This window comes from Vombatus ursinus, unplaced genomic scaffold (assembly GCF_900497805.2).
Source record: "Vombatus ursinus unplaced genomic scaffold, bare-nosed wombat genome assembly UNPS02011572.1, whole genome shotgun sequence".
In the NCBI taxonomy this organism is placed as follows: Eukaryota; Metazoa; Chordata; class Mammalia; order Diprotodontia; family Vombatidae; genus Vombatus; species Vombatus ursinus.
In genome coordinates, this window is record NW_020951350.1 from 628,374 (window position 1) to 645,589 (window position 17,216).

Consider the following 17,216-nt stretch of genomic DNA (forward strand, 5'->3'; position numbering starts at 1 on the left):
GGTGGTGCTGAATGAGAGTGAGAATGACATCAAATTTTCAAACCTCTGCATAAGGATGGTAATGTTCTCAACAGAAATAGAGACATTCAGAAGAGGGGTAGGTTTAGGGGAAAGATAAGTTCTGTTTGGGACATGTAGAGCTTGAGATGCCTATAGAACATTCAGTTGGAGTGGTCTAATTGGTTGTGAATTGTGTAATACTATAGCTCAAGAGAGACAATATAGCTGACTATATCAATTTGGGAGTCATAAACATAGAGATGATTATTGAGTCCATGGGAGCTGTTGAGGTCTCTAAGTGAGAGTGCAGAGAGAAGAGGTCCCAAGACAGGTTGGAGGAGAACCAAGAGAAGGTAATGTCACAAAACAAACAACCCCAAAACAAGAGAAAATGATGGTCAGTAGTATCTAACTCTGAAGGTAGGTCAAGAAAGAGAAGGATTGAGAAAATAATGGAGATTTAGCAATAAAGAGATTGATTTTTCAAGGAGTTTGATTAATAAAGAAGAGATATAGATGATAGCTAGAGGAAATGGTAGGATCTAGTTAGAGTTTTTCAAGGATTGGAGAGGCCTAACAAATACCTTGTTGCTATATTCTCCCAGTTGAGAATAGCTAAAATAAATTTTAATGGACCTAGTCTGAATAATTGTGTGATTTAATCCAAGTTCATTCAGTTTATGACTAGAAGCAGAGATCATGAATGATAGGATTAATACAGGATTGGGATTTGGCAAGGCACAAGCAATAATCAGACAAGGAAGCAAAGGATTTGAGAGTAAAAGATAGTTTATAGTCATAGAGTCATCTTTTATAATACAGAAGAGGAAGAAAAAAGTTTACCAAAACTCGCTAACATATGAAAAAAGTCTGAATGAATGTTCTACCCCCATGGTGCTCTACCTCTGCAAAGCATTTGGGAAAGGTGTCTGCTCTGCTTTGAGGCAAAGCTCAGTCATTATAATCTCCTAACATTCAACTTTGTGGTTATTCTTGCCATTTAACTTTTTATAATCATCTATTTATTTTCTTTATTTTGGATATTTCACCATGCTTCACTTCCTAAGTCTTCCCATGCTTCTCTGTATTCTTAAGGTTCGTTGTTTCTAGTAGCACAATAATATACTTTACATCAATGTACCACAATTTGTTTAGACAGTCTCCAGTCAATAGTTATCTACTTTGATTCTGGTTCTTTGTTAGGGGGCCATCTCCAGTCGCCTGAATCTATATCGTGCCAATGGACCCAGATAGCCCCAGAGAGGAAAGTCAGACGGTGCCTTTGCACAGCCCTCCCACACTTAAATCCAATTCACTTGCAAGTCATGGCATCACCTTCCTGATGTCATGGTCCTCTTTGAGAACGAAGGATGAATAACAAGTTGTTACCACAAAAAAATACTGCTATAAATTTTTCCTATGTATTTGGAACCTTTCTGTTATCGACCTTCTTTAGGTATATGCCTAGCAGTGGTATCTCTGGGTTGAAGGGTATGGACATTTTAATCACTTTCTTTGCAAAATCCAAATTGCTTTCTACAATGGTTAGAGCAATCCACATCCACATCAATCTCCCCTTCTATTTTTAAATTAAAAAAAAAACAATACATCTGTTTTCTCTCCCTCTTACTCCACTGAGAAATAAAGAAAAAAGAAAAATAAATTCCTTGTAACAAATACATAGTTAAGCAAAACAAATTCCCTCTTTAGCTGTACAAAAATATTATACATACATATATATCTATGTATATGTATGTGCATTTCTCTTATTATTAGTGATTCAAACCATTATTTCATATGGTTGTTAAGAGTTTGTAATTCTTTCTTTGAGAACTGCTTGTTTATATCCTTCGAACATTTGTTGATTAGGGAGACATTCAGATATTTAAAGGTAGCTCTGGCATTCTTTCTTAATTTTCTGCTGGCCTAATATTTCCAATTCCCTCATAAGAATTTGAGAAATGGAAGAGGGACCTTAGCAACTATTCTAGTCCAATCCATCCATGAAAGCAATGCCCGCTAAAACATACCCAGCCTCTACTTTAAGACCTCCAAGGAGTGGAATCCATGCCCTCTCTTTCAAACAGAGTTTGAACAACCACTTATTGGTATGTTATAGTTGTTATTCCTTTAGTGTGTGGGTTAGGCTAGATGGCCACTGAGGTCCCCTCTGCCTTTCAAATTCAGTGAATCTGTGACCTTAGAGATCAACTGGTATAACCCCTTTATTTTACAGATGAGGATACTGAGGCATGAAGAAATCTTGAGCTGCCAAGAATTGTAGGGTTAGCTAGTGTCTGAGGCAGCACTAGCATTTGATCCTCCTGACAACAAAGTTAGGTGCTTTTTACCCTCACTCTTTCCACTCTCTTTGTGTAGCCTAAGGCGCAGCACATGATCTAGGACTCCTCCTACTACCCTGTTCTCCGCCCCCAAACAAGTCACTTCAACACTGGGCCCCTTGTGTAGAATCTGACATACTCTTGTGTCTGTGAGTCTTTCTGCACATGCAAAGTTGGAATCTTTCCAAATGGAAGAACTCATAAAAAGTTTGAATTATTCCTGCAATTAAAAACTGCTCTTTCTAATGTCAGGTGATCCAGAATCCTTAAAGATTCTTTTCCCCCTTCTTTTCTTTCCTTGTCAGTTTCTCTTCTGAAAGTCAGGCAAGTCATAAACAAGGAAAGGAATTCCAGCCACACTGAACCAATTTAAAATCCTATCCAGGCTAACGTTCTTTTCAAACCAAGCAGTAAAGGAAAGGGAGTGACCGTGGAAGAACAGATTAAGATGTTAGAAAAATGAGCCCTACTCTGAAAGCAAAACAACACGTTGGAAAGCCAAGCTTTCAAACAGTGCATTGTGTTCTAGGAGGCTGTTAGAATCAGGTTCTCCTTTTCTCTTGTTTTCCCATCTCTGTCATCTTTCAACTCAGCGAAATTTTGAACTTACTTCCCTTGTTTTGTATTCCCTTTTCTCACCCTTTCTTTTTCTTAAGATTAGTGCTTTCTTAATGGCACACTGTCTAAAGCAGCACTGCACATCAGAGGTGCTTAATCAATACTTATTGAATGGCTATTTAAATTAGAATTTACTGAATAAATCTTAGAGCAGGACAGGAAACCTCTCATTTTATTGAGAGGGAAACTAAGGCCCAGAGATGGAAAGTGACACATGCAAAATCATACTGCAAATTAGTGGGAGAACCAGGCCTAGAACCCAAGTCTCCTGACTTGTACTAATGTGCTCTTTCCACTGTTATGCAGAGCCTTGCACCCCATGCCCTGTACCTTACTCTGCTGAAGTACCTCCCCAGTGTGTATTTTATTCTTAAATGCTTTCTTGAAAACATTTCCTAAAATAAATAACAAGGGACACGTTAGAAAATTATTTTGGGATTATCTAGCTCTTATTTCCCTTGTTTTTGAGGCCCACAAAGATTAAATAATTTGTCAAGAGTAACCCAGGTAGTTAGGATGTTTATTAGGGAACTGAAACCCTATTTTTGGTAACATAGGGCCAGGAACATATTTCAGGAGGAACAAATTTCTCCTTAGACTTGGTCTGGTAGTTTTATGCAATCTGGGTCTTTCTAGTAGGAACTTAAAGTTTACTTGCTGAATTTTATTGGATTGGAACTGCTTATTAGATTTCACCCACTGCTGCCTCTCTGCTTTCCTGAAATCTATATTTTACTATTGGAGAAGAATTTATTAGATTTCAATCTCTTAAGAATTCTACTCTTGACCTGGCTTCTCATATCTGGAAAGCTCCCCTTGATAGTCTAAAATGTAGCTTTTATTTCCAGTTCCTACTTTGAGTCCTTTTGGGGAAATTAGAAGGTGTTCTCCTTAAGCTCTGCTTTTACTACTGGGTAGAGAAATTCATTACTGATGAGTCTGGCTTTTTCTTTTTTTCTGGTAGCTAGGGAATCGTGTGCTGCCTAATCAGGGGGAGACTATATCTGATGTACCCTGTCCAGTTCTAGGCGGTGTATTTTTGGAGAGACATTGGCAAACTGGATGGCATCTGAAAGTACCAGAACCTTTCACATAATAGGCATTTAACAAATGTTTGTTGACTTGAGTTGATAGCTACTTCTCTGTATTTTGTGATCTGTCTGTAAGGATTGGTTGAAGGAATTGGAACATAAAATTCTATATGTGCCTGGACCAAGACAAAGTACTGTGGGGCTTACAGAAATCTTACTCTGGATTTTATGTCTCTATTAATTTAGCCTAAAATCTTACTCATTTTTTATGGTACAATATTACACGTTTGACTCATATTGAACTTAGAGTCTGTTAATATGATTAATTCTTAACAGACTTATTAATAAGTCTTGTTAATATTTTATTCTTATTAATAGAAGTCTTGTTAATAATTAATAGAAGGTTGCTATATATCATGTATAAATTGCCAATTTTCACAGGTGAATGTTGTCTGACCATATCCTGGCTCTTAATTGTTAAGTTGACTTTTTGAATCCAGGTGTAGGATTTTACAATTATTCCTATTAAACATGGTCACTTTATATTTGGTCTAGTGTCTGTAGTGCTCATTGTGAATGTGAGCATTTATATCTTAGAAATCAGTAATGCTATAAATCAGAGCTTGATTCATTGTTTCGTTGTCTACAGTCTAGACTTATTAGTGATGGAAAAAAATAATAACACAGATTAATTTTCAAAGTCCAATTAGACATACACTTTCCCCTTCTCCCTACTACTCCCAGAGCCATTGGTTACACAATGACCAGCACACTCCTGCCCAGTGTCCTACCCTATTGTGATCTTTTCTTTTTTAGATCCTCTTTTAACCCACATGTCAGCTATCCCTCTCAGTTTGCAACATCTGCAAATTTGATAAGCATTGTATTTATTCCTTAATCCAAGCTTGACAAAAAAAAAGTTGAATAGCTCATGGCCAAACAGATCCCAGGGGAATCCACTAAGTCCTCCCACTGCATTGACTTTGAGCCATTAGTTAGCATTCATGTCTTTAGTCATTCAACCAATTTCCAAATCCACCAACATGTCTTATCATCTAATGTACATTTTTAATCTTGTCCACAAAGATAGTATTAGCAATTTTGTCAAATGCTTTGCTGAATTCCACTAGGTCTCTAGTGTTCCAATAATCCCACAGTCTAGTAAATGTCAAAAAAAGGAAGTGAGGTTAACCAGTCATGACCTGTCCTTAATGACTTTCTTAGTGATTATTGTTTTCTTTTTTAAATGTCCACTAATGAGCTCTTAAAGAGCAAGTTCCAGAATTTTTCCAGAAATCAGAAATTAAGTTTATTGGTCCATAGTTGTGAGATTATGTTCTTTTCTCTCTCTTTCTCCTCGGATTTAGTCTGGCAGTCTCATGCAGTCCAGGTCTTTCTTACAGTTCCATGTATTTTTACCCTTTTGCTCTTTTTAAACATTTACTCCAGGTTCTACAGATGCCATGACTCAGCAGCCCCAGGGTGAGTTTGACAGCAATATAGAGAGTGCCCAGGCATGGATGAAAGCTGTCCAGGAACGCCTGCAAGTTAATGACAACACTCAAGGTCCCCGAGCTGCCCTAGAAGCCAGACTCAGAGAGACAGAGGTATGTAGAGATCTAGGTTCCTATCCAGGACATCACAACCAGCTCCTTAGCACAATAATTATGGCTCAGGGTGATTATGAATCAAAAGACCTTGGTTCTAATCCTGGCCCTGCCACTAATTTACTCTATAATATGGGAGAAATCACTTCTCCTCACTGGGTCTCAGTTTTCTCATCTGTAAAATGAATAAATTGAACTAGATAATCTACAAGATTATCTCCTAAATGCATTGATCTCTATGGTAAAAATTTGTTCTTTAACAGTGCTGTTAAGGAAGTGGGATTATTATCCTCTTGACAGACTGATAGTCCCCTTCCATGATAACATGATAACAAGATAAGTCATAATAACTCCAGTCCAGCTGGGTTAGGGAACAGGGCATTCCAGTGAATCAAATAGTCTTTGTAATTGAGAATTCTCATGTATATTGTAGGCCATGTATGCCAGTTTTCACAGGCATATGATAAAATAAATTATACTTAACAAAGGAATTCTAAGAAACAGTGTATAATAGTATCTTTCTTTGATGATTCAGAACTCATTCTAGGATTATGTTAGGTTTCCATAGAATGAATACCTATTGTTGTAATTAATGTGGATATGAAAGAAAGTATAGACTCAAAGAATCATAAGAGGTGTAAGGGAACTTTAGATTCAAGTTCAACCAAATCATTTTACAGATGAGGAAAAGGCCCCGTAAAGGAAAGTGCTTTGCTTAGGCAGCTAGGTGCTGTAGTGTATGGAGTGTTGAACTCCATTAGGTCAGGAAGACCTAAATTCAAATACCGCCTCAGACACTAGCTGTGTGACCCTAGGCAAGCTACTTAACCTCAGTTTCCTCAACTGTAATATGGGGATAGTAGCAGCACCTACCTCTTAGGATTGTTGTGAGGCTCAAATAAGATATTTAGAAAATGCTTAGCACAAGTTCCTGACACATTGTAGTTGCCATTTATGTGCTTATCTCTTCCTTTCCCTCCTTAAGATCACAAAACAAGTCAGGGACTCAAATCCAAGTCTGCTTGCTCCAGAGCTGTGCTATAGCCGGCTGATACCAACTGATTATTAGATTTTCATTGTGAGCATTTAACATGTTGGAAATTAGCAAATGCTACAAATCAGGGCTTAATTCATTGTTCTGTTGATTTACAGACTTAACGAGATGGAGAAAATGTTAATTAATAAGGCAGATTAAACTCAAAAATGTGTTGTACATTTTTCCCCCTTGAGAGCTAGTTTTTAAATATTTGCTAACACACCACTGGATTGTTCTAAATTTATTACTCCATCCTGACTGCATCTGAACCAATGCTATATGATGAAACTGTTGAGGGAAAAACCTGACACTCCTTGGAAACCCTGCATCATTCTCCTGAATGCTTTGTTAACAGTGATATCTTGATACTGATAATCTAGGTAGCTTAGTGGAACAATGGATAAAGAACTGTACCTGGAATTAGAAAGATCTGAGTTCAAATATGCTTTCAGACATTTATAGCTGTGCAGCCCTGGGCAAGTTACTTAAGCTGTGTCACCCTTAGTTTCCTCCTCTGTGAAATAAGGATAATAATAGCAGCTACCTCCTGGGATTGTTGTGAGGGTCAAATGAGATATTTATAAAACATTTTGCAAATTTGTAAAATTCTAAGTGCTAGATTTTTTTGTTACTATTTGGTTCAATTTAACAAACGTTTATTAATATCTACTGTAAGATATTGTGCTAGTTATGGTAGCTTGGTAAGTGATGTATTAAGTGTAATGTTGGAGGCCTAGAGTGCAGGTCTCCAGGCTACAATTCAGTTTTTTTTTAATCTCTTTCTTCTTTTTATTTTTCCTTAAAACAACTTTCTACAGAATGTTATTCCAAAAATCACTGAAAGGAAGGGATAAGCACATAAATGGCAACTACAATGTGTCAGGAACTTGTGCTAAGCATTTTCTAAATATCTTATTTGAGCCTCACAACAATCCTAAGAGGTAGATGCTGCTACTATCCCCATATTACAGTTGAGGAAACTGAGGTTAAGTAGCTTGCCTAGGGTCACACAGCTAGAGTCTGAGACAAGCACTGGATATCTTTCTCCAGGTGCTTCCCTTCTCACATTCAAATTAAAAAGACATAGAAGTAATAGGCAGGATTTAGGGTTAGATCCACTTAAACCATATGATGCAGAAATGATCAACTTTGCTTTTGTTAATCAATCCCTGCCAGAGATCAAATGGTATTTATATGTTTTATGCCCTAATTGGTACAAGAAAGGCATTAGGGGAACCAAAATCATCTTGAAAGATAATGAGTCTACCAATTTATTTTATGCCAGACTTTACAAGTAACAAGTATTTTTATAAGCATTGCGCTGGGTGGCATAAAAAATTATTTTCATATTGCCACCCAATATTTGGAAGGACAGTATATTAAAGAATAACATTGTTGGACTTCTATGTAGTATATAATTGAATCAAGAATGCTCTATAGTAGTCTTTTATATGATCCCTATATGGTGTCAAAAACTACTGGTTGAAATTATTTAACTTGCGTCCAATTGGATATCTGGTTGGTAATAAATTTATAGTTTTGCTTAGATTAAAAAGATAGTGTATTATGGATACTATTAGATTATGAACTGAGGAGTCAAAGAAAGATTGTGATCAAATTGTTTAAACTCTGTGGACAATTTAATAGAGTTAAAGAGGGTGATTCCATTGTATTATTGTTAATTCTTAATCAAATAATGTAAAATTGTTATTTCTTATCCAGAATGCTATAAGCCTGTCAGATATTCAATTGGATATGTTTTATTTTATTTTATTTTTGGTTTATATCTTTCTTTTTTAATTTTTAAATTAATTGATTTATTTTTAATTTTCAACATTCATTTCCATAAGCTTTTGAGTTTCAAATTTTCTCTGCCTCCTTCCCCTTCCTCCCCCCAAAATAGCATGCAGTGTGATATAGGATCTACGTATACATTCTTACTAAACATATTTTCACATCAATCACTTTGTAAAGAAGAATTCAAACAAATGGGAGGAACCATGAGAAAGAAGAAACAAAACAAAACAGACAAACAAAAAAAGAGCAAATAGTATGCTTTGACCTGCATTCAGACTCCATCCTTCTTTCTCTGGATGTGGATAGCATTTTCCATCATGAGTCTTTTGGAGTTGTCTTAGAATTGGATATATTTTAAAACAGATAATTTCTTACTTCAGTGCAGTCAGGTAAAATCTCATTGATAACTTAGCAAGTCAAATTCCATGGCAAATTTGGTGAAGACTTAATTGTTATCAAGCATTATTTGATCATCACTTCTAAAAATTATGAAAGTGTTGTTAATAACATAAGTTGAATAAAAGATACACATTAAAAATTGGCCATAGTTATCATTCTTTTGTAGCTTTGAGTCACTCATCAGGTACTCTCTTTATATTAGAACCACAGCAACTAAAATGTTGCCAGCTGGGAGTATTCACCGAAACCTGATTCAGTTGTAGTTTTATCTTAAACTAAACTGCAGTGTGAATTTAAGAGTGGTACCTGACACATTTCAGAAGACTTCATTACAGAAGTTATATATACCTAATTTTGACACTAGGGGATGGGGAGAAAAGGCTGAAGTATGGGTTAGGGGGGCATAGTGGGGGAGCCTGAAGAGTCAGAGGCACAGCTGAAGGAGGATGAAGCCTGGCTCTCCCCAAGGCAGGTCCTGGAAGGAACTCACCAGTGGGAGGAGAGGCCTGGCACTGTGGATGAATGTTCCAATGCTGAGGGAAGGTCCAGGATGAGGAAGCACCTTAGTTATCATGACTAAGTCCAGAAGCATGAGAAGCAGCACCTGAGGAGGAATGAATTTGTCTCCCCAAATCCCAGAATCTCAAAGTTGGAAATTACTTCAGGGACCATGATGGCCTAGCCCTACTCCCAGGCCCCAGGAGCACACAGGATCAGCCAGCCAGCACCTGAGGCATCTTCTACAGATGTACAGAGAAGGTACAGATTTTCATGTGAAAGCACTCATCCTTGCAAGGCCTCAGGTAGGGGTAAGAAGTAATTTAAGGAGCACAACCCCAACTCAAGACAGAGATCTCTGGGAGGAACCTTTACTATGGCTTAGATCCCTCTGCTCTTCCCACTCCTCACACGGAGGGCTCCTAGGGTCCCTTCCTAGAGCTAAGACCCCACAATGTCTCAGGCCATCCCAGTCTTGCCCTGAGCTCATCTAGAAGCTGAAGACATACTTTTTAAGATCCTTAAATAAAATTAGCTTAAGAAAAAAAATGTTCTTTTGCATAGCCATTTACACTAGACCAAGAAAATAGCATCTTCTTTATCAGTCTGTTAGTTAATTAGCATTTGTTAAGCTCCTACTACTTGCCTTAATGGATAGGATAAAGAGAAAGGAAGTGAATTCTTAGAGCTATTCAAAATCCTTAAGTTTTCTTTTGTAATAGATAGAAGGGAGGTAATGAAGGAGATCTTCAGTATATGTTAGAGGCATCACTCAGAAAGGCAAAGAAATATAAGATAGGACAAATATAGGAATATAGGACAAAATGGAGTCAATTATGTTGTCCCATAAATCCACTTTCAACACCACTAATTGTGACCTGTTAGTTGTTGTCCTTTGTTCTTGAAGAGGGTCAAAATGACATCACTATAATGGGGTATGGGCCCAAGCCGAGACCTTTGCTCCTCACCCCAGAAAGAATTTGGGTTCCATTTGTCTACAGGCCCCAGAAATTGTCCTTATTCTATAGATGAGAAAACTGGTGGTCACAGTTAAAGAGATGAAATCACTTGTCCAAGGTAGCATAGTGTAGAGTTTGGAATCAGAACATCTGAGTTCAAATATTAGCTCTGAAACTTATCCCTTTAGGCAAGGCAATTCAAGTCTTTTGGCTTCGGTGTCCTGAATCAAAACTTTAGAGCTGACAAGGATATTAGTGACAATCTGGTCCAACCTTATCATTTTATAGATGATGACACCATGGTTATAGAGGAAGCAAAGCCAGAATATGAACCAGGGTCATAGAAACTCAGAGTTGGAAGGGATCACAGAAGTCATCATGTCCAACCCTATATTTTCAAATCTAGTACTCTTTGCATTGCACCATACCACTCTGTCCTCATTTGTAAAATGAGGGGAATGGATTAGATGATCTCTGAGGGTCCTTTCCAGCTCAAAATTGGATAACTCAAACTAGCAGGGCCCAGATGAAAACCCAAGCCTCCCTTTTCCCACTCCAGAACTCTTTGCATAATTGTGTAGTTCCTTTAAAAAGAAGTTTGCAGGACACCAGTCTTGAGTTGGACCCTCTCCTCAGGTACCAGTAACAGTGCTTTGTTCTTTGGAATCATTTTCTCATCACTCAGTCAGCCCACCTACCCTAATCCTAAACCCTCTGTCCATTTGGTATAATATGGCAGCCAGAAAGTCTAAAGTAATTTTGTTCATGTCCAACTCTTCATGATCTCATTTGGGGTTTTCTTGGCAAAGATCATGGAGTGGTTTGCCATTTCCTTCCCCAGCTCACTTTACAGATGAGGAAAGTGAGGCAAGGAGGATTAAATGACTTTCCCAGGGTCACACAGCTAGTAAGTAAGTGTCTAAGGCCAAATTTGAACTCATGAAGATGAGTCTTGCTGATTCTAAGCCCAGGGCTCTATCTACTGTGCCATCTAGCTGCCACACAATTATTTTAGACACCATGAATAGAAGTATAATTTCTAGAGTTAGAGAGGGGATAATCCTGATGTATTCTTCCTTGGTCAGACCACATGTGGAGTGTTGTGGTCAGTTCTGGGGCAGCATTTTTGACAGTGACTAGTATTGTTAAGAAATTGGAAACTATCCCAGTTAAAGGAAGTGGGGATCCTTAACTGGGAGAATGGAAGATTTATGGGTAGATAACCAGGGGTGTGTTGGTAAATGTTCAATAATAGTAGCTTTGAAAAAATAATGTACTGCAGGACACACTTTTGTTTAATCTACATTATTAATACTTTCTTAAGTCTAGAAATCAACAAAACAATAAATCTTTCTGAGGTGTAAATGCTCACATTGAAAATTTTTTAATTGGCTCTCCTGAGCTGTTCAAGCTGGCTCTAGCACACCCCTACATATAACTGTCTTCAAATATTTGAAAGACTATAATACAGAAAAGGAATTAGGATTTGTTATACTTGGCTTGAGAAGGCAGAACTAGGAGCAATGAATAGAAGTTAGAGGAGGAGGCAGTGGCAGATTTTGATTCATTCTAACAAAGTTTCTCTCCTGTCCCAAAATGGAAAGAATTACCTCATAGGGTGGTGAGTTCCCCCACCTTGGAAGTATTAAAGTGTAGGCTGTGACCATTCATTATATTTTCTAAATAGGATCCACACTTTGCTTATTGTTGGGATGATCTCTGATATATCTCTTCCAACTCTGAGATTCTAGGACTCTGATTTTTGCCATCCGTCAAATCCACTTAGTTTCTGTGTATTCCTAAAGGTTCCAGGGATTTGTTCAAAGCTCTTATTACAACTCTTGTAGTTCTGTTGTCCAAAGCACACTTTTCAGGGTTGGTTTGTTTTTTGGTTGGGGGTGGGAGGTGTGTCTCCTGCTTCAGCTGCTGTCTGATTCTCAACTTCCTCCCTCATTGGCTGGTTTAAATATAAACATCCTTGCCCATGCATACCATGTGTATATCATTTTCCAAGTGATTCCTTGCCAGCTGGCACTTATGGCTCCACACTTCCCCTTGACATTTATTTTCTGCTAATTTACTGTTAAAAAAAAAAGGCAAAGAAAATAGTCTTTGGCAGTGGGGAACAAGGGTGGAATTCACTCCTTGGAAAATGAGTTTACTGGTTCAGCCTTGCTGTCCAATGACTATCTTTTCTGGGTTTTGAGAACATAGTAAACCAACAAGAGATCTAATGTTAAGGAGAGGGATTTTTACTTTCTTTTCTGGATCACTTCATATTTATTAGTATTCTTCTCTTTCCCCCTTTTGTAAGCAAAGTGACTCATTATTTTCTCCTTCAAGGGAGAATACTTATCAGGGGAGTGAATGTAGAGACCACTAAATTCCATGGATGCATTTATATGCACCAGGCAAGCAAGTCCTGAAGGCACTTTCATAGCTCATTAAGACTTAGAGATCTGAGGATCCTTTGAAGAAAATGCTCAAGTCTGATCACTAGCCTTCCAGCAAGGGTGTGTTGATGAAGGGGTGTGCCATCTGTACTTGTACTGGGGATAGGCATGTTTGATATCTTCTTTGTTTTATAGATTCAGACTCTTCTGTTGCATAAACAGTTTCTTTGAGTATAAATTAGGTTGCTTGGCAAGATGCCTTAGCATTCATTCAACAAACATTTATTAAGCATCTGCTGTATGTGGAGCCCTGAGCTAGACCTCAGAGAAGATGCTAAACTTAAGCCACAGGATGTTAGGATCTAGAGCTGGAAGTGACCTTTGAGATTATTTCGTCTGATGCTCTCATTTTACAGATGAGGAGACTGAGGGCCAGAATAATTAAGTGACTTGGCTAAGGTAAGATAGTATCCCTGTGTTTATGGAGGTTATAATCTAGTAGGAGGATAAAACATAGACATACATAACTTTAATACATGTGAGATGTCTATTAGTTTAAAAATGTGTTGTATTTGGTTCAGGGAGATGGTTCTTACTTTCAGGGAAGGAGGGGCACACCAGGAAAGATTTCATGGAGGAGGTGGCATTTATTCTATCTGGCATCAAGAAAACTACAGTACAACCTAGTACAGCACATCAGGATTGAATGGGACTTTGCATCGTGCTGATATTCAAAAGCTTAGGAGAGTCCATAGTGGTATTTTAGAAATCTCCCATGTGGCCCTATCGAGCACTGTGCGCCTGGAGAAGCGTAGAGGTTTTGGGGTGCTCCTACGTGCCGAGGCACCCCAAGATCATGGCAGATTTTGGGGTGCTGGGAAAAGCCCCAGATCGCGGCGCCGGGTCTGCCTGAATAAATTCAACCCAAATCTTCTTCCAGCCAGACAAAAAGTTTATTAAAGATAAATCACATATAGGCCAGGTGATGCCCATGAGGACGAGTGGGCATGAGAGTCTCACCCTCTGGGCATGAAAGATTCTCAGCATCTGAATGGGGGAGGCCAGGTGATGCCCGTAAGGATGAGCGGGCATGAGACAACCTCAGCCTCTGGGCTTGAGAGATTCTCAACATCAGAATGGGGGATCGGAATGGGCAAGGCCAGGTGACACCCGTAAGGACAAGCGGGCATGAAACAACCTCAGCCTCTGGGCTTGAGAGATTCTCAGCATCAGAATGGGGGCAAAGGTGAATCTTAAGTACAGAAAGACTGTGGGAGGGATCTAGGAGTGGCCAAGTAGTTTGGGGTGATGGGAGGGAGGGCCTAGGGAGATCTGGATGGGAGTGGCTAGTAAGCTGGGGTAAACAGAACTCCTGGGTCCTGGACCTCGTGGTGCCTAGCTAGGACTAAGGGTGGGAAATGGCCAGGGGCCGCAGGAAGGTAAAACAATGGAGGGGAGATTGGGTATAGCCACAATGAAAGGCCAGTTGAAGGGGGGAAGTGATTGGGAAAAAGGGCCCAGGTGGGAATTCCGTTTGGAAGGTCTGAGAGATTTGAAGAGACAATGAGAATAGATAACAAAGGGAACTGCAAGGTAGAAGTTTGCTTTCAAAGGGAGATAAAGAGAGACAAACAGGAGTCAGGTTCTTTTTAGGGTGAGGGAGGAAAGCACATCTGAATAAGATTAAAAGGCGAGGCCGAGGCTTTGGGAGGGAGGTAAGGGGAATCCAAAAATTTAAGGGTTTTCCTTTTGGCGAAAAGGGGCAAAGGGAAAAGGGACAAAGGATCTCGGCTTCTGAAACTGAATGAAACCCTCGTCACTCCCTTGACACAGAGGGATTTTCCCCTCTAGGTTCTTTTTTATAAGGAAGGTTCTGGAGGCTGTCCTCTATAAAATCACTCTGAAGCAGCAGACCAAGTAGTCATATGGGGAAGGGACCAGTGAAGTTTTGCTGTGGCAACTTCGGGTTGCTCTGTAAACCCTTATGGTGCTGCATGTCAGGACATTTCAGTGGATCCATGATCTCAATGATGTCTACATGTGGGACTCTGGGCAGATTGATTAAACTTTCTGGGCCTCGTTTTGCTCATCTGTGAGTTGAGATTGCCTTCCAACTTCCAATCTATGGTTCTTTCATCTTACATGTATTTCCTTTCCATTGGTATCAATTTTAACCCATCCTTGCCTTCTCATCCTATGGGATTCTTCTCCATGATCTCCCATAGATTCTTTATAAAGGGTTTATCCAACAATGGAAGATTCATATGAACAGATGCAGAAAGATTAAGCAGAACCAAGGAATATTATATACAATGACTTTAATAATATAAGTGAAAAGATTACTAAAAAGAAGTTGAACTCTTAGTAATTGAAAAACCAGTAAAGATCCCAAAATCAAATAATGCAGCGTACCTCCTTCCTCACCACTAAGAGATGGGAGATTACTGGGATGTAATATTGTATACGTTGTTAGATGGGGTCACTATATGGGATGTTTTTGCTTAATTGATTTGTTTCATCAGAAGGGAGAGTTCATTGCAGGGGGGATAGGGTGTTGACATGATTGATGTAAAGACAAAGGATCAATAAAATGTATTTTAAACAAATTTTTAAAGATTGAACTATTGCACATCTGCCCACAGAGTTATTGGGAGAAAAGGGCTTGATAAGCTGTAAAACACTATGAAAATGTGAATTTTTGTCAATTTTGCTTTTCTTAGAAAATATGTCACCTGGAACCAGAGGGACAAATGAAGATGGACCTGGTCCTGAAGTCAGCAGACAATCTCCTCAGCTGTTGCAGTGAAGAACAGAAGCACAAGATCCTGGCCAGACTGAAGGACATCAAAGCCCAGTGGGAAGAAACAGTTATCTATATCACTCACTGTCACAGGTAGTGAGTTAATGGAAGCCTGGGTAGAAGAAAATCATGAGGCCTTAGTCCTATTGGTACATGAGAGCTGGTCTGTCACAAGGATATGAGGGAGAGTCATAGAATATTAGAACCAGGATCCTTAGACCTTTCACTGGAAGGGGCCTTGGAATCATATCTCTATAGGATATCATAGCCAGAAGGCACCTTACAGGTCATCCTGTCCAATTACCTCTTGTTTTGTTTTGTTGTGTTTTGTTTACTGAGGAGAGAAACTGAGTTCCCAAAAGAGGAAACAATTTGCCCAAATAGAGCTGGGATTCAAACTTTCATGAATTAAAAATTCATGATTCCAAAATTCAGTACCCTTTCCATTATCCCATAGTTGCTTTAGTAGAAATCTACCTCTTTCCTAATGTTATTATGAAAGAGAGTGACCCTCTTGGAGTTTATTAGGAATAGGATATTCTCTTATGATCTCTAGTCCCTCCCTAACTGATTCACAATAATTATAATAATAACATTTAATCACAATGACAAGCACTGGCAATCTATCATGCTCTGGCAACAATGTAAGAAGGTAGTGTTTTTTCAATACAAGGTACACTTGCTGTGGTATCTTCCTGGTCTCATCATAAGCCTATTATATTGTATTTAGTCAGTTATAAATTTATACCTAATTTATGAGATTTTAATTTTTTTAAATTACTGTTGATAGTACTTTACATTATATATGTATGTATGTATATGTGTACATATATGTCTAGGTGTGTATATGTGTATATAATATATGTGTGTGTATGTGTGTGTGTGTGTGTGTGTGTGTGTGTGTGTGTTTATTTATTTCCAAGTCTTTTCATGTACCTTGTAATCCAATTCCCACGAAAACTCTCTGAGGCAGACAGGGCCAATATTATTCTCCTTTACAAATCAGAATACTGAGGTATCTCACGCAAGGTTACACTGGGACCAACACTTAGGTTTCCTGTCTTCTTATCCAAGTGAGACAAGTAGGTTGTGTAGTAGATAGACCACTAAATCTGGAATCTGGAAGACCTGAGTTCAAATCTGGCCTCAGATACTTACTGGTTATAGGATCCTGAGCAAATCACTTCTCTTGGCCTTAGTTTCCTTGGCTGTAAAATGGAGATAACAATAGCACCCAAATCCCAGGATTGTTGTGAGGATAAAATAAGCACTTTGCCAACCTTAAACTACTATATAAGTACTAACTATTATAATTACTGTTATTATTGGAAATAATAGGCGTGAAAGCCTTTGGAAAAGTAAAAATATATAAACATGAGTTGGTAGAATCAAGGCTGGGCACCGTATTTTAGGAGAGGCAATGACAAACTGGAGCATCTCCAGAGTAGAAGAACCAGGACTGGAGGAAGGATGAGGAAGAGGGAAAAAACTAGAAACCACATCACATAAGGATCAGCTAACAGAACTAGGTAGATAGGCTGGAAAATAAAAGGCTTAGGAGGAGTTGATACTGTCTTCAAATATCCAAAGGGATGTCATAGAGAACAGGTATTAGCTTTGGTATACAGAAATTGCCAGGAGGCAGATTTTAGGCTGATATCAGAAAGAACTGCTATTAAAACAGGCTACCTGGAGAAGTAATGACCTCACCATGATAAGAGGTTTTAAACAGAGGT

General features: G+C 38.6%; 1 protein-coding gene across 4 annotated transcripts in view; it reads left to right on the forward strand.

Annotated features, from left to right (window-relative positions):
• SYNE3 (spectrin repeat containing nuclear envelope family member 3) overlaps positions 1-17,216 on the forward strand; it is a 175,226-nt gene that overhangs the window by 45,896 nt on the left and 112,114 nt on the right. For all 4 annotated transcript variants that reach the window (XM_027856572.1, XM_027856573.1, XM_027856575.1 and 1 more), the window contains 2 exons: positions 5,441-5,598; positions 15,401-15,573. In XM_027856572.1, the coding sequence (XP_027712373.1) occupies positions 5,441-5,598; positions 15,401-15,573 (331 nt within the window). The remainder of the gene's footprint in view (positions 1-5,440; positions 5,599-15,400; positions 15,574-17,216) is intronic.